The following is a 26,659-nucleotide window of genomic DNA, read 5'->3' on the forward strand; positions in this document are numbered from 1 at the left end:
GCGGGGCACACATGGGTGGGCTGGGAAGAGAGACTAGGGGGGCTGACAGGGGGGAAGAGACAATCAGAGGAGAGGCAAGGGCTCTGCAAGGTGAATGCCACTTGTCCCCTGTCACCCCAGGTGGCATGGTGTCTCCAACCGTGAGACCTTAATTTGGAGGAACCTGAGACAAAAGAAGTGGCCTTTGAGTCCCGAGGCCTCAGTCTGTCTCGGGCAGGAATGCTGAATCCCCGCCACCCACCAGGCCCTGAGGTGAAGCCCTGAACGTTGGAAACACAGTTGTTCTCCCAAATTGTACCCAACACCACATTTAAAACAGCCTATTTATTTTTTAAAAATCTAATTGTGGTAAATACATGTAACATCGCCCATCCAAACCATTTAAGTGTATAGTTCAGTAGTGTTGAGTATATTCACAATGTTGTGCAATTGATCTCCACAAGCTTTTCCTCCAGTGAAATTAAAACTCTATCCATTAAAGAATTCCCCCTCAGACACACCTATTTTTTTTTTAATTAATTTATTTATTTTTGGCTGTGTTGGGTCTTCGTTTCTGTGCGAGGGCTTTCTCTAGTTGCGGCAAGCGGGGGCCACTCTTCATCGTGGTGCGTGGGCCTTTCACTGTCACGGCCTCTCTTGTTGCGGGGCACAGGCTCCAGACGTGCAGGCTCAGTAGTTGTGGCTCACAGGCCTAGTTGCTCTGTGGCATGTGGGATCTTCCCAGACCAGGGCTCGAACCCTTGTCCCTTGCACTGGCAGGCAGATTCTCAACCACTGCGCCACCAGGGAAGCCCACCTATTTTTAATGATTACTTTCTTTGAGGGAGTTTTATCTCCTGTTATCATCTCTGTTTGTGTACTTCCTTCTCCACATACCCCCATCCCTCCTCCGTCTCTCTCCATACACACACCTGCATATGCACACCAGCACACACCTGCACACACGTGCACCCACAGACACATGTGAACACTGCAGCTTCCTTTGAAGGCCTTATTGTCCTCACCCCTCTAGATCTGTGACCACTGTTGACATTTACATAAAAAGAAACACAAATCCTCCCAATTCACAGAGCCCCCAAGGGGAAGACTGCTGCTTCTGCCAGGGGGTCTCCCAGCTGCGTCCCCCTCATCTCCCACCGGTGACCCATCCACTCAGGACCCAGGGAGAAAGGGGCCTCAGGCCAAAGGAGGCTTCCAGAAGGAACCCGTGAGTACCCACTGCATTCAGCCCTCTGTGGGGCGGGGGGGGGGGTTACCAGATCAAAAAGAGATTCCTTCCCAGGGGTGTGGTGGGAAATGGAATCAGACCGCACCCCACCGTCTGTGCTCAGTGACAAATGTTCCTTATTCCTGGGGGCGGGCCATCATGCCGGCCAAAGGCAAGTGGCCTCCCGTGAGGCCAGGAAGGAGGACTTGGTCCCGCCCATCTTTCGTTACCACCTAACCTGAATCTAGAAAGCAGAACAGCAAGCAGGGGGACATGTATGAGGCAAGCGTGCTGGTGACGGCTCACAGGCCATTGCTGCTTCACAGACAAAGGAAGGGATGGTGGTAGGAGCTCCAGAGGCCCTAGACATCCACACACTTCTTCTTCATCACGGTGAAATCACTGTGCCACGGGAGTGCGCCCACCAGAAAGGTGCACATTCGTCTCTGAAAAGGACCACCACCACAGCAAAAGTCAGCAGTGTGCCAAGAGGAAGAGAAAAAAAATGGCTCTGTTGCCAGGTGTCAGCTTAGGATGCTAAGTGTCAGCTTAGGAATGTGTTGGAAGACGGGTCGTCACCCATCAAGGACTGTCCCCAGGAATCTGCTGGCTGGAGGCTGCAGAGCTTTGTAGCCACCAGCAGGTAACTGGAGGGGTATCTGTCCCCGTCCCACCCACGGATAGACAGCAAATACTAATAATCATCATATTTTGGTGGGAGATCAGATGTAACCTTGATTTTATTTTTAATTCTCTTTAATATTTTCTACAGTGTAGATTGTATGCAATTCTATGCCAGGTATAAACTAACGTAAGCCATCTTAATAATCAAACAATGCCTTTTGTTCTAACAACAAATATGTCAGGATAAGAACAATTTAGAGGGTTCTAGGGCCTAACATATCTTTTATTCCAAAGACCCCTTCTCTCCCCTTCAGAATGTCATTGAGGGCTTCCCTGGTGGCCCAGTGGTTCAGAATCCACCTGCCAATGCAGGGGACATGGGTTCAAGCCCTGGTCTGGGAAGATCCCACATGCCACGGAGCAACTAAGCCCGTGAGCCACAACTACTGAGCCTGCGTGCCACAACTACTGAAGCCCATGCGCCTAGAGCCCGAGCTCCACAACAAGAGAAGCCACACAATGAGAAGCCTGCCCACCGCAAAGGAAGAGTAGCCCCTGCTCACCGCAACTAGAGAAAGCCCACGCACAGCAATGAAGATCCAACACAGCCAAAAATAAATAAATAAATAAAATTTTTTAAAAAAGCCATTGAAATGACAAATGAAATATTCTATGTGCGGGTGATAGACGGATGAGTGAGGGGAGAGATGGAGAGATAGATGAACAGGTCGGTAGCAGTCCTGGAAAAACAGCAAAGGGAATCTTCAATAATTGGCTGGAAACACTGGGGCATTTCAGGAGTTAAGAGGCAAACGGTGTCAGAGAGAATGGCGTTAGGTCTCCGCTGAGTTCTGGACACATGCAAAGGAGTATTATGGGGGCCTCATTCCCCACAAACCAACAAAATATCAAGTCAAAATATTTTTATAGGCAAATTACATCAAGCCTTGAGAACCCAAAGCTCTTTTGGTCTTTAAACTGATCCAGATCACAGGAAAAAATGGAAAGCCCCCATTCTCATTACACCAGACCACAGAAATCCTGAAACCAAAATATAGCTGAGAAATAAATTATAACCCAAACTTACCTACTAAATAGCCTTAAAAAAATACCAGCAAATTAAAAGCAGCTGCATAGTAAACAGTTACTGTCTCTAATGCAGTGCTTTTCAGCGTTCCTGTGACATGAAGTGTGTGGATGTCAGTACCCGGACATTCTGATTCAGTAGGTTTGGGATGAGGCCATGGAACGTGTGTGTGCCCGTGTGTGCGTGTGTGTGCACGTTAGTGCATGTGTGCACCACACGCTCCAAGTCATTCTCTAGGGAAGTTTGACTGTTTAATACATAAAAGCAAAACTCCTAAACGAAAAGTGGCATATCGATCCCTCTGTATTCTAAGAGACAAGGGCGGACACCACCCACGCCACTTCTCCCTTCCAGCCAGGGCCCCACGGAGTGTCTCCACAAAGGGAGGTGACAAGAAGAAGGGGCTGTCCTGCCATCAACGAGGTGGTGACTGGAGAACACCCTCCCCATGTGCACAAGCACGTCCACAATTGGCCTTCAGGAATCGCACCCCGCACTCAGAGAGACCCAGAATTTGCCATAAAAGAGGTGGGGATGCCAGGTGTGCATGTCCACAGCAGGTTCAACAAAGCTAATTGGGTCAGAGGAATAAGGGTAGTCCCCTGCAGTGTCCTTGTGCAGCAGTCGTCCAGAAACCTTGCTGAAGATGCAGATTCACCCAACAAGCCTGCACACTGGTGACCTGTGTACCTGTCACCACTTTCAGTCAGTGTGAATGAGAACTAATCACGCCATTCAAAGAAAGTTATATTTCTAGAAAACCAAAAAAAGACACGTGCTCCATATTCCAGACACGTAAGGATGACTCAATATTAGGGAATCTATTATTTGAATTTATTATAGTAATGGGTCAAAGAAGAAAAAATTATTCAATACACTTGGTAGATACTGAAAGAATAATTGATAGAAGAAAACATTCCTAATTTAAAAACTAACTCTTGGTAAAGAGGGAGTTGGAGGAGCTTCAGAAATCAATACTCGATACAATATTTAGTAATAAGGTATAAATACTGAAGAGAATCCCATTAAATCCCCCAGGAATAAGAGGGAATTCCCAGCATTACTCCTCTTCAGCATTATTCCAAACACTTGGAAAGAAAGGAACAAAGTTTTCATTATCGATAAATGTGTGCTTTAAAACCGAGATGGGCCATGGAAACCTTACAGAGAATAAAAGAGCTTCCTGAAGACAAGTTTCCTTAATTCTCTTTAATATTTTCTACAAAGACGTAAAAAGCGACAACGTTCCCTTATCCACAATGCTCCCAGTAGAAAATATAAACTTCAACCAACCATACTTGTACTACCAGGAAAAGATAAACAAAACTAACATAAAAGATAAGATGGCATCAGACACGCTCCCTGCTTGAATGTTTGTCCTTGAAGGGCCTCTATTCTGCTGGAAATGATGGAATTTGTTCATGGCGAGCTCACAGGGGCAGTTTTAGGCTCCTGTCAACGGGCCCTTGTGGTTCCCGTGCAGTAGCTGCATGGAGCAGTGGTTCTGAGTATGGTCCCAAGGCCAGAGCAGCAGCCCCGGACCCCCAGCCTGGGGAGCTCGTGAGGAATGCCAGTTCTTGGATTCCTCTCCAGACCTACTGAATCAGACTCTGCAGGGGGAAACCCCGCCATCCAGGTGTGTCAAGGCCGCCAGGTGATTCTGACATGGCTCACTTGGAGGACCACGGGTGTGAAGGAAGGGGCCCACCTTCAGGGAGCCCGGGGCCTTCACCAACCTCAGAGGAAGCCCTTGGATGAGCCCCGGGCACTCCCACCCTGAGTCAGAAATACAGGCTGGAGGCCAAAAGCCCCCAGGCCATGTCAGCCCTCTACTGAGAGCCTGGGGCTCTTCCCTGACATTTGTGGAAACCATGGCTGAGCCTGGGAGGGTGGGGACACCACTTGGCCTGGTCACTGCTTAATCTCCAGCACCCAGAATAGCGCCAAGCGCCAAGTAAGCTTTGATGGGCGGCTGAGTGAATGGACTCCCTTTTGTGCCTTCACAAGGATGAACGACTGTGGGGCTGGCAACAGCTGGCTGGTGCATCAGGGTCCGAGAGGGCAGACTCCCAGTGAATGTGTGTTAGCAAGTTTTCCTGCACCAGGAGCCTGGAGGGATGGAGTCTTTGCAGTAAGAGTGACCTTGACAGCATCCTGTCCCTAGGACAAGGGGTCCTCCACATCCTGCTGCCCTGCCCTCTGCTCTGAAGGCCACAGGGCTGGCCACTTCTGGGGAGAAACACTGGGACTGATGCCGACCTCAAGGAGAGGGTCTGTGTACCCCAAGTTCTGCCTGGGGCTCAGAGCAGCCAAGACCATCGCAGACAGTTAGTCTGTCACCTACCTTTTCCAGTCTGAAGTTTTCCTTAACCACGCAGTTTTCGTTACCGTTTGGAAGCTTTCTGCAGTTGGTGCGGGCAATTTCAGCATCAATAAAGTATTCCAGACGATCTGTGACCTATTGATTAGCAATCATGCAATTTTGTTCAAAAAAGCTTTTTCTACTTTTTAAAAGGTTCAGCTAACCCTTAACAAATTGCTCTCCCCCTCATTCTCTCTCCCTGTCTCCTCCTCCCCTCTCCCCCTCTCCAAACATATCTTTAGGGGATGGCCTATAATGCCCACCACACGCTGATACTACCATGTGGAGCTGGATTCCCCGGGGAAAGCTCCATCCAGCCTGGGGCTTTCTTGAAGGCAAGACCTTCTAATTCCAGGTCCTGGGCTCTCCTGGGCCCGGGATATTACCAGTTCACGTGTGCCCCATGGGAACAGGCCCCTCCACCACATAGGACCCCCTCCCTGAGTCCCTTCCCACACATACCCCCCTCAGATTATGTCATCTGAAATCCCCTGTCCTTTGGGACTTCCCCACCCAAGGCTCCTCCACCACCCCAGGGGCCCACGTGGCCGGGGTTTGTCTTCCTGTTCTCTAAGTGTTTAGGAAGCAGAACAGCAGTGATTGACAGAATTTGCTAACAATTGAGTGAGGTAAAGGCTGCTCATATGTCCGTTTAAAATCTGCTCCCATCTGGTTTTAAAAGGTTACAGCAGGATTTAGAGATGGCCAAGCCCGCCACCCAGAAAATCCTTCTCCCATCAGCTCTTGGAATCACAGAAGGAATAAGGGCCGTCCTTCCGCAGTGGTGTTCCAGGCTTCGCAGGTGGGGTCCCTGGCCCGGCAGCAACAATATCACCAGGGAACCTGATGGAAATGCAGGTCCTCGACCTACTGAATCAGAAACTCCAGGGGTGGGCCCCGCAGTCTGTGCTTGAACAAGCCTCCAGGTGATTCTGATGACCAGTGAGGTCAAAAAGAAGATGACAGCAGGAGATGAAAGGTGTGTCTGCAGCTTGGGTCCAGGTTCACCTGGACTCATGCTTTTCTGCCAGGCCTTCCCTCACTGCCAACTCCAGCCTTTAATGAGGTCATATGACATCTTAGTTTCTTTCCAAAGAACTAACAAGGGTGACTGGACTGTAGTGGGAGAAGCTGGTTAGCCAGCTGGCGGCCGACCCAGGGCTGAGACGGGGGCGTCGGGCACTAGAACGCACACCCCTAACAGCCGTCCCCACTCCTCCAACCTCCCAGAGGGCCCGGCCTCTCTGCTCATCCGGCCACAGGAAGGAAGAGGATGGCTGTGTGCTGATTCCAGGGAAACGGGAACCTGAGCGCTCACACCCCTTTCTGGAGGTGAGTTAACCAGAGTGACAGATTCAAAGCCCATATCTGATCATATGGATCCCAAGAACTCCCTGACCTAATGTTTCTCTGGCTTTTCATCCTCCTAAGGTGGCCTGAAAGTCTTGCCCACAGCCTACGAGGCCTGGCCTGGCTTGGTCACTGCCCACCCGTCTGGCCGCTCACACTGGCTCCCTAGGGTTGCTGAAATAGGCCACGCTCCTTCTTCCCCTCCCCCGCACCCCTAAACACTCCCCACTCCCCTCCTGCGGCAGATGCCATGGGTGGGGCCCCAGGCACCCACCCACGCTGTCAGTTCCCGGGGCTCCCTGTTGCCAGCAGGAGCCAAGGGCTCCTGGAGCAGCTCTTAGCCAATGACAGGTGAGAGTTTGTGGATGAGGAACCCAGCTCCTCTCCTGCAGGTGGCCCAGCTCGGCGGTGCTGCCCCCTCTCCCCAAGGCCCCAGGGACCCTGAGCCCAGATGCCCTTGGTGGTCACCTGCTCAGTGGCTCCCCTGCACTGGCCACTTCCCTGCCCCCTCTCAATCCTCTCCAGGCTGCCTGGTGCTTCCTGGATGGCCTCTCCAATAAACCACCTCACTGGAACACTAGCACTAGGGTCTGCTTCTGGGGACCCGCCAGAAAACACTGCCCACCAGCCTCCTTCCCCTGTAGCCCATCTGCCCTCGGGCTGCACCTTCATCTCTCCCTGGGGAGGTGGTGCTCAACCATGACTGTGTAGGGGACCCAGGTCCCACCAGCTGTCTAAGGAAGCCCCCTGACGCCTGGCCCCGAGCACCACGCCACAGACAGCATCCCAGCTCTCAGGCCTGGCTTGGCGGCTTGTCTTCTAATTGGTCCCCTGGCTCCCTAAAGGCTGTGATCGCTTGTGTCCATCTCAGCCCCATCTAGAGCGGCTGGCACAGAAAGGCTGCATGCCCATGATGCATGGGTACCAAAGGGGAGAACTGTGAAGGGGGTGTGGAAGTTACAGGACCTGGGAGCCTTAACTTCAAAGGGCGGCGGGGTTGCCCCTGTTGGAGTGTGCAGCCATCAGCCTCGTGTGCTGGGAACACCGTGTCGATGGTGCACTTGTTCCAGGAGGTGGGGTCACGTGTAGACTGGCCCCGCTCCTGCCAATGGAGGCAGTGTGGAGTCCAACACCTGGGGTAAGTCTTTCTCAAAGGCCTGCCTGCTGACTCTCTTTACAACTCATCCCTGCAAACCTCCGGTGCAATTATGCCCCAACCACCCGACTGAGGCTGCAAGTCAGAGGAATTTCAACCCCAAGGGCCTCTTCTTGGACTTGGCAGGCGGGGCCATGTGGAGCGTCACCCACATGGAAATCAATGTCTCCCAGCCTTGGGCCACCTGAGGCCCTGCGAGGAGGGGTTCTGTGGACAGAATGTCTCCACTGCCGCTAAAGAAATGTAGGACTGACAGAATGAAGGAATCTGGGAGGAGGCACTTTATGAGCCTATCTATTCGATATCAATCCACATTCCATGGGACGTGGATAGATTGAATGTCGCCTGGGGCTGCATCATTACAAAATATTCATGGCGCTCAACTTGTCTCCCAGCCTTAGCAAACACGGATCACAGACGTGTGATTTGCAGTTTGGGATTTAACTGAGTTCACAGGTTGGGGCCCCTAGGACAGAGGTTGCAGCATGTGGAGAAAAGACGCTGGGCGTGGGGTCCGGCGCACGAGTGTCCAGAACCACTCGGTCCCAGGGATGCTCACACACCCACTCTCTCAGCCTGGCTTCAGTCTGTGCTGCCAGGAACAAATATGCAAATTGGGAGGAAGCACCCTTACCTGCAGCTGGACCTGCAGCACCTTGACCACCTGGAAGAGGCATTTGTCCTTGCTCTCCTTGTTGTATTCCTGCATGGCGAACCACAGACACTGCTTCACGTTGCCACTTGAGGTGCTGATGGCCCTTAATTCCCTCAACACCTTGCCTGTGTTCTTGTATAGGAATGTGCTATTCCACCAGGACCACCGGGATGGTTAGCAGGAGCAGGCAGGACCCCCAGAGTCTGGTCATGGTCCCTCCTTCCGGGGGCACAAGTGAACGTCCTCGTCCTCCCAGGGCTGGAGCTGTGGGTGGGGTGGGGTGGGGTGGCCGCGGGTGCCACTACAGGTCCAGAGATCTTACCCTGAGAACATCAGCCCAGCTGGATGAAGACAGAACTGTCAGGGTCACCTGGTGGGGCTCCCCCTGTCTCCCAAGGAGCCCTGCCCACGAGAAGCCAGTTCAGGAGTGCCCCCCCCAGCCTCTCTCCTCCTGTGTGGCTCTGTGGCTCCACGGAGAGCGCTTAGAGCTAGCGGGCCCGCACCTCCCCTGCGAGCCTCTCCGCCCACTCCTGTTTCTGTGTCTCAGGCCTGTAAGATGCGGCTGTGAAGGGTGTCACTGCCTTGAGGTCTCCTGCCCTGGCCCTGTTTCCAGTCTGCTCCCCCTCCTGTGGAGTTGGGTGCCCCAGCCTGGGGTTCTCCCGCAAACCCAGCACTTTCAGCTGCATCTATGCCCTGGTCTGGGGCCTCCTCGCTCCTGAGCCCTGGTGTGTGGTCACCTTCTGAGTCCATGCCCTGCAGGGAGGTCCCACTTTGTGATATAATCCCACACCGGTGACCCTGTCTCGGTGAGGGCACCTCTCCCCTGCCGGCCACTGGCCCGTGGTCCTGGCAGCTCACACAGCAGGCAAGCCCCTCCTGCTTCTGCCCTCGGGGCGGAGGGCCCACCCACGCCGTGACCCTGGCTTCCTAAGTTCCTGGCCTCTGACTCCCTCCTCTGGAGCCCCAGCACCGCCCTCTGCTGTCCCATCCTCCGGGGAGCTGTGGCCACAGCCCACCCTGCGGCTCAGGCCTGCACCTTAGTGGGAGGGGGCGTGGGCACCCCTGGGCTCTTGGACGTTCCTGGAGGGACAGAGAGGTGGGCATTGGTCCCAGGATGTGAAGGTTGATGGGCTCCTGACACTGGGCCATGTATGGGAAACCACAGCCCTGCTGCATACATCCGGCTGCTGGAACCACTGCTGGGTGGGAACCCTTCCTCCACGTTGTACTTAAACTGTTGGAGGTTTGGTTGTTTCTCATTTTCAGCTGCTACAAACAGTGCTGTAGTGGACAACACTTTTCCAGTATCTTTGAAAAATTACGCAAGTATTTCTGTATAATAAAAGACAGAGAGAGAATTGTTGCAAAAGCTTTACACGAATTTAAATTTAGTATAAACGGCCGATTGCCGGTCACTTACTAGTACAGTTGACTCTTGAACAGCACAGGGGTGAGGGGCGCCGAGCCCCAGTACAGTCGAAAATCCACGTGTAACATTGGCCTCCCCCGAAACTTAAATGCTAATAGCCTACGTTTGACCAGAAGCCTTACCAATAACCTAAACAGGTGATTGGCACATATTTTTCATATTCGATGTATCATATACTGTATTCTTGCAGTGAAGTAAGCCAGAGAAAAGAAAATGTTATTAAGAAAATCATGAAAAAGGGGAAATTCATTTACAGTCCATATATGTATTTATTGAAAACAATCCATTTATAAGTGGACCCGCCCAGTTCAAGTCCGTGTTGTTCTAAGGTCAACTCTAATGTATTCATGATTTTTGAATTTTACTGCATATTAAAAGCACCAGGGGAGTTTAAGAGGTTCCCACCTTTAGTAAATATACAAATGCATTATGATATGAATAAAAGAAGCCTATTACGTTGACTTAAAAACTAAAGAATTCTCAACAATGTTGGAAAATGCTTATAAAAAAAAGTGATGCACAAGATGCAAAACACTAAATATGATCCAATTCTTCATAAATAAAAATGTGTTGTGAAAAAATGTAGGAGAATCTTGACCACACTTTGATCGTGTGTGCCACTGCTTCACCCTCATCCCCGGCGGTCCCTCCCACTGCACCGAGCACCAGGCTGGCACCCCACCTGCCCTGCCGGGCACAGCCTTCTCTCGGGGGCTTGGGGTTCCCCCCTCACCTCCACACAGCTGTTCATCCCGGCTCATCCCCCTGCAAGTCTCAACACAGACACCCCCCAAATCTCCAGGGCCTCTCCCGGCTCCGGTTTTTATCACCCTGTTTGTTCCTCTGTGTCACCCATCACAACCTGCAGTTAGTTACTGGTGAATATCTTTGTTGCCTGTCTTTCCCCACGAGAAATAAAACGGACTTTCTAAGGGTAGGGAATTCTTCCTGTCACTCATCACGACGCCCCCAGAACCTGGAGCCAGGCGGGACACAGAGAGAACGTGTCAATATTTGTGGACTGAGTGAGAAATGCTTTTGCTTTGATGAAAAAACATTCATTTCTGACTTTTCTTTATATTGTTTCACGTTTTCTATATTATATATGCATTACTTCAATAATTAGGAAAAAAAGGAAAATAACCTTAGCAACGGTATGATGGTACGTAAATAAAAACGGGGTTAGAGCGAAGGGCAGTTGCTGTGCTCATGGCAGAAGATCGAAGAGGAACCGGGCCTGAGGCCTGACAATTTGTTCACCTCTAGGGATTTAGCCACACATGCCCCTCTGCTCCTGGGATCAGGAGGCCTCAGGCACCATAGCACAAGGTCTGACCCAGGGGAGACCCCGCTCTGGGGGCAGATTAAGCTCCAGAGCCCACAGCGGCCTCTTCCTTGGGCTTCCACGTGCCTCCTGGGATCGGGGCACCTGGTCCCCCTCCCAGTTCTGTCATGGCCGAGAATGTAAAGCAGACAGGCCATCTCCTACGCTCAGTGGTTCCCACGACCCAGGGAAACAGGGGTGAGGGAGGGCCCTTGGGAGGGGAACCCATGCAGGCTGGCAGGCTCCCGAGGCCCCACTGGGCCCCTCAGGCCGGGGGGTCATGGAGGGCAAACCCGAAGACCCAACCCGGCAGATGCAGAGCCCTCTTCGAGGGTCGTCAGTGCATGGAGTCCCCCACCCCCATGTCCTCCAAGGCTGGGCTGATGGAGTAACCCCACCAGCCGCCCCTCAGCCCTTTCCCCATGAACTACCAAGTTCAAAGCACCTGCTGGACTTTTGTCTGACTCTAGGGTGCGTTTGAGGTTTTTGTTTGCTCGCCTTTTTTTTTCTTATGAACCCTAGTTGCCCAAAGTCACCTTAAACATCATCTGTCTTGGTTTGTGGCACTCCTGGCATTGGTTCACGTGTAGCTGTATGACGCAATGGACACCCATGAATCCATCACCCAAGCCGAGAGCTGGAATGTTATCAGTCTCTGACATGTAGTCCTCAGCTGCCCTGTGACCCCACTCTGGATGTTGCGCTTCTCATCCCTGCCTTTACTCAGAGCTCCGTCACCAGTGTCCGCAACCCTGACATGCCCAGTTCTGCTGGGTTTTGTACTTTGGGAAAAGACGAGTATCCATCATGGCACATGCAGCCCTGGGACCTGGGCTGTCCATTCAAGGTTATGGCACCAACTGTTGCACACGGAAGCACCACTGTGGTCCTCAAGCCCTCCCTGGTTAAGACTAGCTCATCTGCACACTTTGCCCTGACTTCCCAGCCTCCCACTGTGGTGGGCCTGGCACATGGCTGGTTTCCACCTGTGCCGTGGAGGCAGAGTTGACAGTGTCAGGACGAGGTGTGAAGATTCCTCCTACTCTCGGGTGGTCTCTCAAGGTGAGGGGTGCCCTGGGGGCACCTAGCCTGAGAACACGTGGTGTGGGTGCTCCTAGCGTCCAGCAACCTGGTCTAGGAACTATTAAAGGTCCAGCTGTTTGGAAACACCTAGTCAGGGCCCCAGAACAGGTGGAACAGACCTGTCCCCACTCCAGGGTGAGCCCAGTTGTGCTGATCTGAAGGGAAGCCACACAGCCACGCCTCCAGGTCAGCCTCAGACCCATGACTTGATAATGGACTCTTGCTGTGACGCACTGCTGAGGTCAAGGGGGGTTTGTAGTGCAGCATTTCTGTGCCAAGAGCTGATCAGTACACCAAAATTCACCAAACTGAAGTGATATTTCTAGGGTTTGGATATTTTGTAGAAATATGTGGTTACTGTTGTTGATTTTGTAAAAGAACCAAATATTATGCCCCTAACACTCTCATAAGCCTTTGAACTTCACAAGCATGTGCAAACACACACACACCCCAACAGCATGTTGATATTACCTAGAAAAGTTTAATTCTGGGCAGCTCTGAACATAATAATCCCCCTATCCTGCACACCTGTCAGGAAGGAGTAATGCTTATTGCTATGTGTCACTGATATTTTTGAGGCTGCTTCTTATGCAGCAAGAGCTAATTGATACAAAATCTTTGCATTGTGTCTTCCTTTAATTTTGGAAAATATATCTCCATTATTTCTTCAAATATTTCTATCTTTTTCCTTTTCTCTTCCTTTGGTGTTCCTAGGTTTGCAGTTCTACAGATGTTTGTACTTCAACTTTTACCCTTAAATCACCCGACTTTTCTCTCTCTTACCTCCTCATCCTTTCCTGCTGCCTCTGCACGCATTCCCCAGTGCTGAGACTTGGATTAAGGAGGAGTCTCAGCATGGGTATCCCAAAGGGCCCTGCTTCTCCAAACCAGGTAATCCCAGAAAGCAGTTTGTGTTTTGTGGAAATCAAGAATTTCTAAAATACGTGTCCATTTTTCTATTGTGTGCTTGTGTGTATATTTTCACTTCCTACTGATTTGGGACGACTACTGACTAGGCTAAATCTGGAGCGGTTCCTCCAGGACACGGTGACACAGGACAGGCCACTCCTGGTTGTGACTGACTTTAGGGGGTGGACCATCAGCCCCAACCTGCTAACGTGGGTTCGCCAGTGACAACAGTGGTGGGCATAAAATTCACCAGCCCCACCAAGACCCTCACACGGCCCAGGACCCTGAGCCTCAGCTCGGTGAATGGGCCATGGTTTTAACCCCATATTCCCAGAGAGTGGGAGCCAGAGGCAAGATGCATGCCACAAACAAAATATCCTCACTGCGGTTCACACACCTCGAAATATTGGGCTTCCTTAGAAACCATTTCCCAATCTTGGGCACAAGTGCCAGCCACCTGGGGACTTTGTGTGTTTCTGACATCAGGTAGCAGAGATGGGGGGAGTGGGTCTCTAGGAGATGAGTGAAATGAAGCCACTGGGGTTTCCAAGGTAGAAAACGACTGACTTATAATGAAACAGAGTAGATGGCAGGCCTTCCCCAGGGGAATGGGGGTTGGGCTGAAAGTGCTCACCTATGAGCAGAGCCCGCCAGCCCTCAGGGCAGGGCTGTTTTTCCTGGGCCAGCCTGCGGCCCAGAGCAACGACCCTCAGAACTAAGAGCTCTAAGCCAAGGCTGGGCAACAGGCTGGCTCTGCTGACCATAAGACTCACGCTGTCAGTGTGTACATGCCCCTATCAGGGCGTGAAGATGTTACAGATTCTACACACAGGCTGGACAAGGAGCCAAAGCTGACCCAGGCCGCTGTCTTTGTGACCTGCCCAGTGGAGCTGTCCTCAGTGGTCCTGGGAAATGCTGTCCCATCAGCACTGATGACCACTTCAAGGGAACCAACTGGCCAGGAAAGGACAGACTAACCACCATGGACAAGCAGATCAGATCCCTGAACTCAAAAGGTGGAGGGAAGACCCCTCAGCCTCTCCGTCTGAAGTCCTCCTCCAGACAGCGTCCCATGGCCTCTCTGTCCCACTTAGGGCCCCACGCCCCCATCACTCGGCCCCTTCAGGGCTGCCCCCACCAGGACCCGGGAAGAGAGGTGCTCATGGGGGGCTCTGTCACCTCAGAGCCTGTCCCAGGGCTAGTGATCGGTGTTGATGGCCATGGAGGCCAGGCCGGGTGCCGATGGGGGAACACAGGGGTCAGGGAGCAGGAGGGGAGGGGGTGACTGAGCTGCCATCTTCTGAGCTGACCTCAGAGGCCCTGAGAAGATTTCTCATCAGTCAGGCAGCTCCAGGGCAGATGCCCTGATGGGGATCCACAGAGGACAGAGCCTTCTGTCATCTTTGTCACCCACCTCCCACCCCTGTGCCTGGGCATCAACCCAACACCACCACCGCAGAAGGGCCACCCACTGTGAATCTGGCCTCAGAGATGGGCACAGAAGGGACACAGGTGGCTGTCGCCTGGCAAAACCGTCTGGATTCCTTTTGAGTGGTATGGATGGGGGGTGGAGAGATTGGAGGATGATGAACAAAGGAATGGAAGAATAGATGCATGGATGGATGGATGGAAGCATGGTTGATGGAAGGATGGATGGATGGATGGATGGATGAATGAAAGGATGGATAAATGGACGGATGTATGGATGCATGGATGGACAGATGATGGACAAATGGAGAATATATGAATGAGTGAGTGAATGAATGAGTACACACACCAATCATGAGGACCCTGCAAGAACCAGGAAGGGCACCTTCCCATGAGCTGAGGAGTTTGATTGACTCAGAATCCTGCACCCACAGCCAAGGTGAGAACAAAAATGGTAAATTCTCCATCGCTTGTCACTGGCAGCAACATCCATGGAAATAAACCATCAGGGAGAATGCAAAACTGACAGGGACCCAGAATGTGCTCTGAGATGCCTTTAATTGCTCTGGTGCCATGCAGACCTAGGACTCCAGACCCTCATTCTTCAGGAGAAAAGGAGCTGCTGTGGGAGCCGGGAACTCCTCCCCCCATTTCTGCTGGCAGGTGCTGTTCAGGAGGGTGAACTGGGTAAACCATGGCCATGAGTCCACAATGAAAGTGCAGCTCACCTGAAAAAAGTAATTTTATGTGAGACATAAAGTCAGAACAATGTAACAATGAGAGCGCTTAGCAGGAAGGACTTACCAGGAGTTCAAGGTACATTAAGAACTAAAGAGGAAAGAAAAGCAGAAACAAACAGTGGCCTGGGGCTGGGCTCCAGAGCTCAAGTCTCCAGCATCAAGGTAGGGGCTCCTGAGAGGGTGCCTGGTGGGGCCATCACCTGCCCTTCAGGGTCCCCCCCACCCAGGGCACGTGACGCTGCCTGAAGGGTCTCTGCCCCGTGAGCTCTTGGGGGAGCCAGCAGACTGCCCAGGAGATGGTCCAGATGGTGCCCACCCAGCCATCAGCTGCAGCTGCAAAGCCACCCCAAGGAGAGGCTGCCCCAAGGCTGGGGTCCGGGGAGACCCCAGCCCCACTGAGGGCATCACCCTGACTGAGGCCCATCCCCAAGGTTTCAGCCCAACGGACCAGATGTCAGTTCATAGGGTGAGGACAAGAGGTCTGACTGACCAGGACTCCTCCTTGCCGCCCAGGAGACCAGAGGGAGGGGTGGGGCGACCAGCAAACTAAACTGTCCTCCCTTCCAGAAGAATCGGAGCAAAGGAAGGAGAGGCCCACAGGGAGAATAGCGTCTTCCTGGACCCGAGTTCTCAGGAAGCTGGAGGCTGGGACCCGGGGAGGCTCCATCCAAGAGGGAAGGGCCCATGGGGGTCTGTGGGGTTCTCTGGTGGTCCAGCCGGGCTGTGAGCACAGGGCCCAGCTTGTTGCTGTGCTGGGAGCATCTCTGTACAGGGGGAGCCCTGGGACCTGGCGGGGAGGGGCCAGGACCTGTCATTCTGCCCCACGGTCATCCCTGACAACTTCCAAGCCTCCTCTCATAGACCCTTCTTGACATTATTTTTCATTCTCTGAAGATTTATGATGCTTTTGGTTGATTTTATCCTCAAACCTTTTTCTGTTCCAGGCCTTCTTGCAAGGGGCAGTTGTCAATGTCTTCGTCGTGTTTTTTACAAATTGTGCGGCCCAGCTCCAGGTCCATTAAATATATCCACCTATACTTCTGTCAAGGAGAGATTGTAGAAACTTCTGTGAAATACTTACTTTGCAGTAATGAGAGAAACACAGAGAACAAAGTAGAAAATGGGCAAATGGGTATGAATGTGCACATGTGTATAAATTGGGACAAACCTAGGTGCGTTTTTCTTATTTTTAATTTATGTATTATTTTACTTTTCCATTTTAATTCTCTACTCTTCCTACAAAAAGATGTCCCTGAGCGCAGCTCCAGCCTGGACTCTTCCCTGCCGCCCTCCTGATGGCTGCTACCCAGGAGCCGCGTCATGAGTACATGGCGGTGGGGAGGGGGGTGGTCACGGGAGGTAGGGCCCCGGCGCTGAGAGCACACGCACAGCACACCTGACACGAGACCCAGCTCTCAGTCGCATCAGCCAGACACACGGAGGGCATCGTACGGCTCCTTCTAGGGAGGCGGACGGGGCGCTTCTCCATTGAGCCGCCCTCAGAGCTGCCCTGTCCCGCGGGTGCAGCATCCAGACCAGGACAGGGGGCTGGGGGCTGGGTGCTCTGTCTCTCCTGCGGCAGCTGCGGCACCAAAGGGCTCACCTTGTAAACCTTCCTCAGGTGGATGTTTGTGAACCGGGTGCTGCTCTGTGTGTTCATCAGCTTCTCTAAGAAGTTAACACAAGACAGGATTTCATCCCCTACAGAGAGGTCGTGGAAACTCGGAAGAACTCCAACACAGAGAGGAATGTAACCAGAAGCTTCCATAGGGAGGAGCACGGCCCTGACCTGGAATTGTCTAGGAAGCTGGCTTCCTTAGGGGCTCTGGAATGCCTGCAGCTGATGTCACCAGCCACACACACACACACACACACACACACACACACAGACACAGACACACAGACACACAGACACGCATGCCCAGCCCCTTGCACTGCCGCCGGACCCTGGGCGAGGACAGGCTTAGGGCAGGGCGGGGGTGGCAGCTGAGTCCGCAGTGATGCTCGAGGGGCCCTCAGCCTCCACAGGTCCAGGGCTGGGTGCAGCCCAGAGGAGGGCCAGCCGGTCAGGAAATGAGGGCCCTTGAGGGAAGCCAGGGCCGTCTGTGCAGGGAGGGGGCCAGCCTCCAGTCCCATCAGGAATGTGTGCAGCGGGTGACCTTCACATCAGAGCCCCGCTGTCCTGGGCCAGCTTGGGGCTGGCCATCCGGGGCCAAGAATGGGTCTGGGCTCAGGACTGTTGGACAAAAACTAATCCGGACAAAGTATTCGGGGTGGGGGAGGTATGAGCATCGGTGGGAAAGCGCTGCACAGCCAGGTGCTAAGGACACCCACACTCCCATCGGGTCCCCCCTCTTCCCCACCCTGATGCTCTGTAACCCACAACCTTCTTTTCCAGAACTGCCTCGGGAACACTGACTGTGACGGACTCGGCCCGGCCATCTTCCTGTCTCCCCCGCCCTGCACTCTGCTGTCTGCCCACCTGCTCAGGACAAAGACCTGGGGTCTGTGCCTGACCCCCGCCCCGCTACACGCCATGTCAACCTCCAAGCCAACTCAGAAGCCAGCTCTGCCTTTGCCTCCTGGCGTCCAGGGCCCAGCTCCTGCACCCTGGTCTCAACTTGCCCCCAAGCTGTGGAGCCCACTGCCCCACCAGGGTCCAGAGAGATGCTGGACAAAGCTGAGCGACCACCTCCCGTGAGTCCCCGCTCCTCCGAGGATAACATCCTGACCCAGCCCTGGCACACGCCCACCCTGCACGCCCGCCTCTCTGAACCTCCTTCCCTGAGACATGGGCCCATAGCCCTCAGGCTGGCCCTGCCGGAAACTCGTGGCTCAGCTCAGTCCAGGGCCCTCTCCGGGGCTGCCCGCCCTTCTTGTCCCCAAACCTGCACGTGGCCGGGTCCTTCCAGGAGTGCCCGTCATGAAGAGCGTTTGCCCGCCCCCCCGGCCACCCCTCCCCTCAGCCCTGCGGCCATACACTGACCACTTTTGTCCAGGTCTTCCACTATCTCACCCGAGAACTTGGGGCCTGCGTGCTTCTCACCACCAGCGTAACAGCCCCACGAGATCGCGCCCTGTCTGCCTCTGCTGCCTCCCGCCAGGCCTGACCCACGGCGGCCACGTGGCCAAGGCCGGCTCACTTCACGAGGGGCCTCAGCCCAGCATCCAGGCAGTGATCCTGGCAGCTGAGGCCTGCGATCGGCTCCACTCTGCGCTGCCCGTCCTGTCTGGGCTTTGATGTTGGAGCGCTGCCTCCCCTCCGTCTCCCTCCTCACCTGCCCTCTGCCTCCCTCTCCTTCTCTCCCTGTTCCAAGCGAAAGCTAACACATCAGAAACTTGGAGCCCTTCTATTCTGGTACCTTGTATTTTTAAACATCCTTGACCAAATGAAACATCCCTTACCTTTTCCTGCAGACCACAGACTGCCCCTTCCCCCGACCGCGGTCCCGGCTTCAGGGAGAAGGTGGAGCCGCAGACAGGGAGACTGCCTCACCCTCCGGTCCCCACCCCCCACTCCCATCCCCCACTCCCATCCCCAACTCCCACCCCCCACACCCATCCCCCATCCCCATCCCCCACTCCCATCCCCCTCACCTTGCGCTGGCTCCGCCCCACCCAAAGCAGCTTGTAAGCGTACTCATCTGGCTCGTGTTCGTTGAAGTGAAACACAGCAAACTCCACACACAAGCGGAAGTTTGGCGTACTCTTACTGATGTCCTCAAACTTCCAGCTGCAGACATGAGGCCCCAGAGCAAGAAGCCCCAGGAGCAGAGACAGCTTCAGGAACATGCTGTCCGGCGTCGGCCTGGAGGCCAGCAGTACTCGGTGGGCCGCCCTCCCCAGCTCCCCAGCCAGTGCCTCCCTGCCCCGCACAGCCCTGTGCTGCTGGCCAGGCGCTCTGCCCAGCTCCTCCTCTCTGTCCCTCCCATCATCCCCCGACGGGAGGTGGTGGCGGGGGCGTGTCCCAATTTCCACCCCTCATCACGTAAGCCTTGGGCCCAAGGACATGCAGGCGCCGTTCCCCCTTATCTCCAGGGCATCCCCAGCCCAGCCTCGGTAGGGCCTGGGTGAGGGTCTCAAGCCCACTGGGCTTTGCCCTCATGGCAGTGCCTCCCTGGGCTGGCAGAGTCACGGGCACCTAGGAATGCTGGTGGGTCCCGAGTCCCGGGACCCGAGGAGAAAACCAGATCTATCTCTGACCTTGGCTGCAGCCGATGACCTCAGGGCACAACGGGAAGGTCCAGTGAGGGGCAGCACGGGGGCCGGGGCACCATCCTCTCCACCACCGCTGGCACCTGCTGACCTACATGACAGGAGGCCTGGCCGTGCTTGGCAGTGGACAGGGGACAAGGGGTAAGCCAGCCAAGGCAGGGGCTCTGCTGGAATGGATGTGAGTGGTAGCCATGGGCAGGAGGGGTTCCAGGGCTGGGGAAGGTCAGGCCCTGCCTTACCCCAGCCAATGTGCATTCTCACGCAGATCTGCCATCTGTGGCGCTGTGGCCTCTGCCGTGTGGCCGTGTCAGGCTCTTCTCACGGGAACCGTGTTACTGATGTGCCCTGCCTGGGATGCACACCAGGCCGTGGGAGGGAGCAGGCCGGGAAAGTGGGATGTGCTGCCTGTGGAGGTGAGGAGGGAGACGGACTCCTGTATGTTAATGATGATCCCAGAAAGGATGCGGGACCTGGGCCATCGCCGTGGGGACAGGTTGTAGGACAGGACTGGGGCTGGCCCAGGAAGAGAGGGGAGTATGGACACAGTGGGGACACCCTCGTCACCACCCTCACGGTCACGCCTCAGTGGACGGCTGTCAGCCTGGGGTCTAAGAGACACGGCAGGGTCCCGTCAGGGCGATCCCGATGAGGATGCAGCAAGCTTCTCTGAGGTGTGTGCGGGCCTGATCGTTTCCTCCACAGAGAAGCTGCGGCCCCCAGGCTGGTTCCCCACCCCTGGCAGCGGTGACTGTAGCATCTGCAGTCTTCCGAGATCTGCAGGATCTGTCAGGAGGCCCCGTTTTCCTTCCCACCTTCTCCACGTCTAGATACCTCCTGCTGGAGGAGCAGCCTCATGAGACATTGCGAAGGGTCGGCTGTTGGATTCCTCGATTGTCTCCAACAGGCTCTGTTTTCTTTCCCGTTCCTTCTGCTTCCTGTGATAGTTTCCTCCCACTGAGGGAGGGACAGATCACCGGCCATAGCCCTGTCCAACCTCGGGCGCCTGCGATGTCCAGATCTCACATTCCTTGGACCCAAACATCAGCAGCTTCTCGAGTATGTTTCATCATAAAGTTTTTCATCATTTACTTTAAACATATACCCCAACCTGAAACGAGAGGGCTTCTCCAGCCCTCATGTTACCTAGGGGTGTGTTGCTGAATTTTCACTTTCCTCCTTAATTTCAACCTAAACTTCACTGTGCCTGGAGAACTCATTCTGTATGATGTAGGTTCTTCGAAATCCACTGAAATTTGGATCAGAATGTGCTGAATTTGGATAAGTGTTCTATCAGCTCAAAAAGAATACATGTTCTGCAGCTGCTGGTGAATGTTCTACGTAGTTGTTATTAATTTGTCAAATCAACACTGAGGTGCAGCCCAGGGCGCTTGGTGGTGAGCCATGGCTCAGCAGAGACCACAGAGAAACTGAAACAGAGACGTTTACTGCTCACAGGCCCTGGAGGAGGTACCAGCAGTTTCCACGTGGTGTGGGCTGGGGGTGGTCACAGCCGGAAGCAGACAGAGACCAAGAGGCACGTGCCCTCACCCGAGGCCTTGGGCTCCCGGGTAATGCCAGACTGGTCAACTCAAGCCAAGAAAGCAGGTTCTGAAAAGCTCCGCAGGGGTCTTATCTAAGGGTGGGACAGGGGCGGGCCCTGGGGGGCAGGGGAGCCTTTGGGGGAAGTCACACAAAGCCTTTTATTTGCTCTCTCGGGCACATGCTCATATGAGGGGTTGGTGTCAGTGTAAGGTCCCCACAAGCCACCTGACCATACAAACTGGACGCCCCATGGAGGAGCTTAGTTAAACTCAACACAGTAATCAAAATCAAATTTGTTAAATGAATTCTTAGGTTTTTGTAAATATCATCTGAGTTTCACCTGGTGGGCTCTGTCAGTTATTGAGAGGGTGTTTTCACTCTCCCCCCGGGGCCAGACATCTGATTGTTCTCCCCCTGGTCCTTTCACGTGTGACTTTACTTCTCCAGAGACCAGGAGAAGAGGTGGCCCCCCTGAGAGACCTGTTGTAACTTCCTTAACCAAGCAAAGCTGTGACAGTCAGTTCCCCAAAGGCCACGTTTCCAATCCTGTATGTGTTTAGAGCTACAGCCAGCAGACGGAGGCTGCAGTCAGCCTCTGGCACCTGCATTCCTACGCTGGTGCCCCACGGGAGGCTTGTGGTGGGTTTAAAATCACCCCATGACTGGGTCTGAATGCTGAGGGACATGTGCAAAGCCCCCTGGTGTAGTTTAAGTGCACCTGAGGTCAGACCACAGAAGATTTGAAAAGAGCAGGACACAGGCCTTCCGATGGGAAACGGGAGTTGAGGTGAAGGTGAACCATTGTTCAGGGGGTTCTGTCTGGCCTCGGCCGGCACGGGGCCCAGGAACAATGGCTCCACCCCTCTGAGCCCAAATGCCCTCAAAGGAAGCTTGGCTGACCACACAGCCACCCTTATCAGTTTGTACTTGCCCTTATCAAATTGTGGGCAGATGTTAGAAATCCCAATCACAGGTACTAAAGGACCAAAGCCGGCTCAGGCCAGCTGTGCTCATGGAGCTGCCCGGAGCTGGGGGGCAGGGAGGGGGAGACCTGTTTCACCAGTGCTTATGGCCACATCATGGCAATAGGTCAGTCAGGAAAGGGACAGTCTGCCAACCACGGGACACGCAAATCAGATCCCCGAACTCAAAAGGTGGAGGGAAGACCCCTCAGCCCCTCCCTCTGAAGTCCTCCTCCAGACAGCGTCCCATGGCCTCTCTGTCCCACTTAGGGCCCCAGGCCCCCATCCCTCGGTCCCTCCAGGGCTGCCCCCACCAGGACCCGGGAAGAGAGAGGTGCTCATGGGGGGCTCTGTCACCTCAGGGCCTGTCCCAGGGCTAGTCATCAGTGTTGACGGCCATGAAGGCCAGGCCGGGTGCTGATGGGGGAACAAGGGGTCAGGGAGTAGGAGGGGAGGGGGTGACTGGAGCTGCCATCTTCTGAGCTGACCCCAGAGGCCCTGAGAAGATTTCTCATCAGTCAGGCAGATCCAGGGCAGATGCCCTGATGGGAATCCACAGAGGACAGAGCCTTCTGTCATCTTTGTCACCCACCTCCCACCCCTGTGCTTGGGCATCAACCCAACACCACCACCGCAGAAGGGCCACTCACTGTGAATCTGGCCTCAGAGATGGACACAGAAGGGACACAGGTGGCTGTCGCCTGGCAAAACCGTCTGGATTCCTTTTGAGTGGAATGGATGGGGGCCTGGAGAGATTGGAGAATGAAGGAACAAAAGAATGGAAGAATGGATGCATGGATGATGGATGGATGGATGGATGGATGGATGGATGGATGGATGAAAGGAGGGATAAATGGATTGATGTATGGATGCATGGATGATGGAAAGATGGACGGATGCATGGATGGACAGATGATGGATAATATATGAATGAATGAATGAATGAATGAGTACACACACCAATCATGAGGACCCTGCAAGAACCAGGAAGGGCACCCTCCCAGGAGCTGAGGAGTTTGATTGACTCAGCACCCGGCACCCACAGCCAAGGTGAGGACAACAATGGCAGATTCTCCATCGCTTGTCACTGGCAGCAACATCCATGGAAATAAACCATCAGGGAGAATGGAAAACTGACAGGGACCCAGAACATGCTCTGAGATGCCTTTAATTGCTCTGGTGCCACGCAGACCTAGGACTCCAGACCCTCATTCTTCAGGAGGAAAGGAGCTGCTGTGGGAGCCGGGAACTCCTCCCCCCATTTCTGCTGGCGGCAGGTGCTGTTCAGGAGGGTGAACTGGGTAAACCATGGCCGTGAGTCCACAGTGATAGTGCAGCTCACCTGAAGAAAGTAATTTTATGTACGACATAAAATCAGAACAATGTAACAAGGAGAACACTTAGCAGGAAGGACTTACCAGGAGCTCAAGATGCATTGAGAACTAAAGAGGAAAGAAAAGCAGAATCAAACAGTGGCTTGGGGCCGGGCTCCAGTGCTCAAGTCTCCACCATCAAGGTAGGGGCTCCTGAGAGGGTGCCTGGTGGGGCCATCACCTGCCCTTCAGGGTCCTCCCCACCCAGGGCACGTGACGCTGCCTGAAGGGTCTCTGCCCCATGAGCTCTTGGGGGAGCCAGCAGACTGCCCAGGAGATGGTCCAGCTGTTGCCCACCCAGCCATCAGCTGCAGCTGCAAACCCACCCCAAGAAGAGGCTGCCCCAAGGCTGGGGTCCGGGGAGACCCCAGCCCCACTGAGGGCATCACCCTGACTGAGGCCCGTCCCCAAGGTTTCAGTCCAATGGACCAGATATCAGTTCATAGGGTGATGACAAGGGGTCTGACTGACCAGGACTCCTCCTTGCCGCCCAGGAGACCAGAGGGAGGGGTGGGGCGACCAGCAAGCTAAACTGTCCTCCCTTCCAGAAGAATCAGAGCAAAGGAAGGAGAGGCCCACAGGGAGAACAGCATCTTCCTGGACCCGAGTTCTCAGGAAGCTGGAGGCTGGGACCCGGGGAGGCTCCATCCAAGAGGGAAGGGCCCATGGGGGTCTGTGGGGTTCTCTGGTGGGCCAGCCGGGCTGTGAGCACAGGGCCCAGCTTGCTGCTGTGCTGGGAGCATCTCTGTACAGGGGGAGCCCTGGGACCTGGTGGGGAGGGGCCAGGACCTGTCATTCTGCCCCACGGTCATCCCTGAGGACTTCGCTAAACACCCTCCCTTCGGCATGCTGTGAGATAAAGAAAATGTGTATGTTGGTCTCTGCCTGTATCCCTGGCACAGAACACCTGGATCCCTTGTAAATTTGTAAGTGACAAGAACACCAGGAGCATGTTTTGTTCTATTGAGGTGACTCTGGGTGGGCTCCTGGCTGGGGGCTGGTCAGCAGAAAGACCAATGATGACCAATGATGGGGCTCGGGACAGTCTTGCCTACGTGAGGAAGCCTCCCTAGAATCCTGATGGTGTGGCGTTCAGAGCAACCATGTGGGTGAGCACATCCACATATTGGAGGGAGGGGTGATACACCTGGATCCTCAGAAGCTCCTGTGCTCAGAACCCTCCCCCACCTCACCTTGTGTATCTCTGCATCTGGTTGTTCATCTGTATCCTTTACCATATCCTTTAATGAGATGGGAAACGTAAGTATTTCCCTGAGTTCTGTGAGCCACTCTAGCAAATTAATCAACCCTGAAGAGGGGGAGATGGGAACCTCCAATTTGTGGTCAATTGGACAGAAGTTGTGGGCAGCCTGGGGACCTACTCCCTGTGACTGGCATCTGAATGGGTCGCGGTGTCTCGTGGGCCTGAGCCCTTAACCTGTGAGACTTGATGCCACCTCCAGGTAGGTAACTGGTGTCCCCGAGAATTGTTCGGTGGGGGAAAACCCCCACACATTTGGTGACCAGAAGGGTCAGGAGAGAGGTGTTCAGTGTGGGGAATAAAGGAGATGCACGGGAACTATGTGTTTTCCTAATACACCCTCCTTGATACGATTTTTCCTTCTCAGATTTGTGATGCTTTGGGTTGATTTTACTCTCAAACCTTTTTCTCTTCTGGGCCTTCTTGCAAGGGGCAGTTGTCAATGTCTTCGTCGTATTTTTTACAAATTGTGCGGCCCAGCTCCAGGTCCGTTAAATATATTATATCATTGTCCAGTTCTCTCAAGGAGAAATTAGGAAACAGAAAGGCAGAGAATCCAGTAGAAAACTGGGCCAAAAGACTACAATATGCACATGAGGTAGGGCCCCGGCGCTGACAGCACACGCACAGCACACCTGACACGAGACCCAGCTCTCAATCGCATCAGCCAGACACACGGAGGGCATCGCACGGCTCCTTCTAGGGAGGCGGACGGGGCGCTTCTCCATTGAGCCGCCGTCAGAGCTGCCCTGTCCCTCGGGGGCAGCATCCAGACCAGGACAGGGGGCTGGGGGCTGGGTGCTCTGTCTCTCCTGGGGCAGCTGCGGCACCAAAGGGCTCACCTTGTAAACCTTCATCAGGTGGATGTTTGTGAACCGGGTGCTGCTCTGTGTGTTCATCAGCTTCTCTAAGAAGTTAACACAAGATAGGATTTCATCCCCTACAGAGAGGTCGTGAAAACTCGGAAGAACTCCAACACGGAGAGGAATGTAACCAGAAACTTCCATAGGGAGGAGCACGGCCCTGACCTGGAGTTGTCTAGAAAGCTGGCTTCCTTAGGGGCTCAGGAATGCCTGCAGCTGATGCCACCAGACACACACACACACACACACACACACACACACACACACACACACAGACACACAGAGACACACATGCCCAGCCCCTTGCACTGCCGCTGGACCTTGGGCGAGGACAGGCTTAGGGCAGGGCGGGGGTGGCAGCTGAGTCCGCAGCGATGCTCGAGGGGCCCTCAGCCTCCCCAGGTCCAGGGCTGCGATGCAGCCCAGAGGAGGGCCAGCCGGTCAGGAAATGAGGACCCATGAGGGAAGCCAGGGCTGTCTGTGCAGGGAGGGGGCCAGCCTCCTGTCCCATCAGTAGTGTGTGCAGCGGGGGACCCTCACATCACAGCCTCACTGACCTGGGCCGGCTCGGGGCTGGCCATCCGGCAGCCTGGGCCCACGACTGCCACTCACCTTTTGCTGGGCTCGCCTGACCTCCAGCAGCTTGTACGTGTGCCCCTCCTCATGGCCACTGTTGAACCAAGCCACGGCGAACTCCACAGACACTGCAAAATAATCGTGGTCCTTACTAATGTCTACAAATTCCTTTTGAATGGTCCGGACGTGAATGCCCACGACAGTGAGCCCCAGAAGCAGAGCTGCCTTTGGGAACATGCTGTCCAGAGTCAGCACGAAAGACAGGTGATGGGGGGCGGGGGGGGTTGGCCCTCCGCAGCCCAGAGCCCACGCAGCCCTGCGCTCTGGCCTCCCGCTTTGAAGACGCCTGTGCCCAGCTCCTCCTCTGCATCCCCTGTCTGTCCCTCCTGCTGGCACTAAAGAGGCAGAGCAGGGGGTTACACCCCTGCCTCACCACAGAAAGCCTGGACGCAGGGACACGCACGGAGCAGGCTCTGTCCCCCTTGTTTTCAGGGCTTCATCCTGACAGGGTCC

At 54.4% G+C, this 26,659-nt stretch overlaps 3 protein-coding genes across 3 annotated transcripts; all 3 read right to left on the reverse strand.

Annotated features, from left to right (window-relative positions):
• Positions 1-1,569: 1,569 nt before the first annotated feature.
• CST8 (cystatin 8) lies at positions 1,570-8,652 on the reverse strand. Its single transcript, XM_059898678.1, is given in 4 exon segments — positions 1,570-1,653; positions 5,263-5,376; positions 8,421-8,579; positions 8,581-8,652. Coding segments are annotated over 4 exon segments (429 nt in total).
• Positions 8,653-15,195: 6,543 nt separating this feature from the next.
• Positions 15,196-19,149, reverse strand: LOC132349752 (probable cystatin-15). The gene is made up of 3 exons (XM_059898445.1): positions 18,952-19,149; positions 16,284-16,394; positions 15,196-15,342 (listed from the first exon to the last, which is right to left on the reverse strand). The coding sequence occupies exons 1-3, from the start codon at positions 19,144-19,146 to the stop codon at positions 15,196-15,198; spliced, it is 453 nt and encodes a 150-aa protein (XP_059754428.1). The 5' UTR covers positions 19,147-19,149.
• A 3,300-nt stretch (positions 19,150-22,449) lies between these two features.
• LOC132349856 (probable cystatin-16) lies at positions 22,450-26,383 on the reverse strand. Its single transcript, XM_059898679.1, is given in 5 exon segments — positions 22,450-22,490; positions 23,280-23,415; positions 25,110-25,208; positions 25,211-25,225; positions 26,183-26,383. Coding segments are annotated over 5 exon segments (492 nt in total).
• Between the last annotated feature and the right edge of the window lie 276 nt (positions 26,384-26,659).

This window comes from Balaenoptera ricei, chromosome 15 (assembly GCF_028023285.1).
Source record: "Balaenoptera ricei isolate mBalRic1 chromosome 15, mBalRic1.hap2, whole genome shotgun sequence".
Classification (NCBI taxonomy): Eukaryota; Metazoa; Chordata; class Mammalia; order Artiodactyla; family Balaenopteridae; genus Balaenoptera; species Balaenoptera ricei.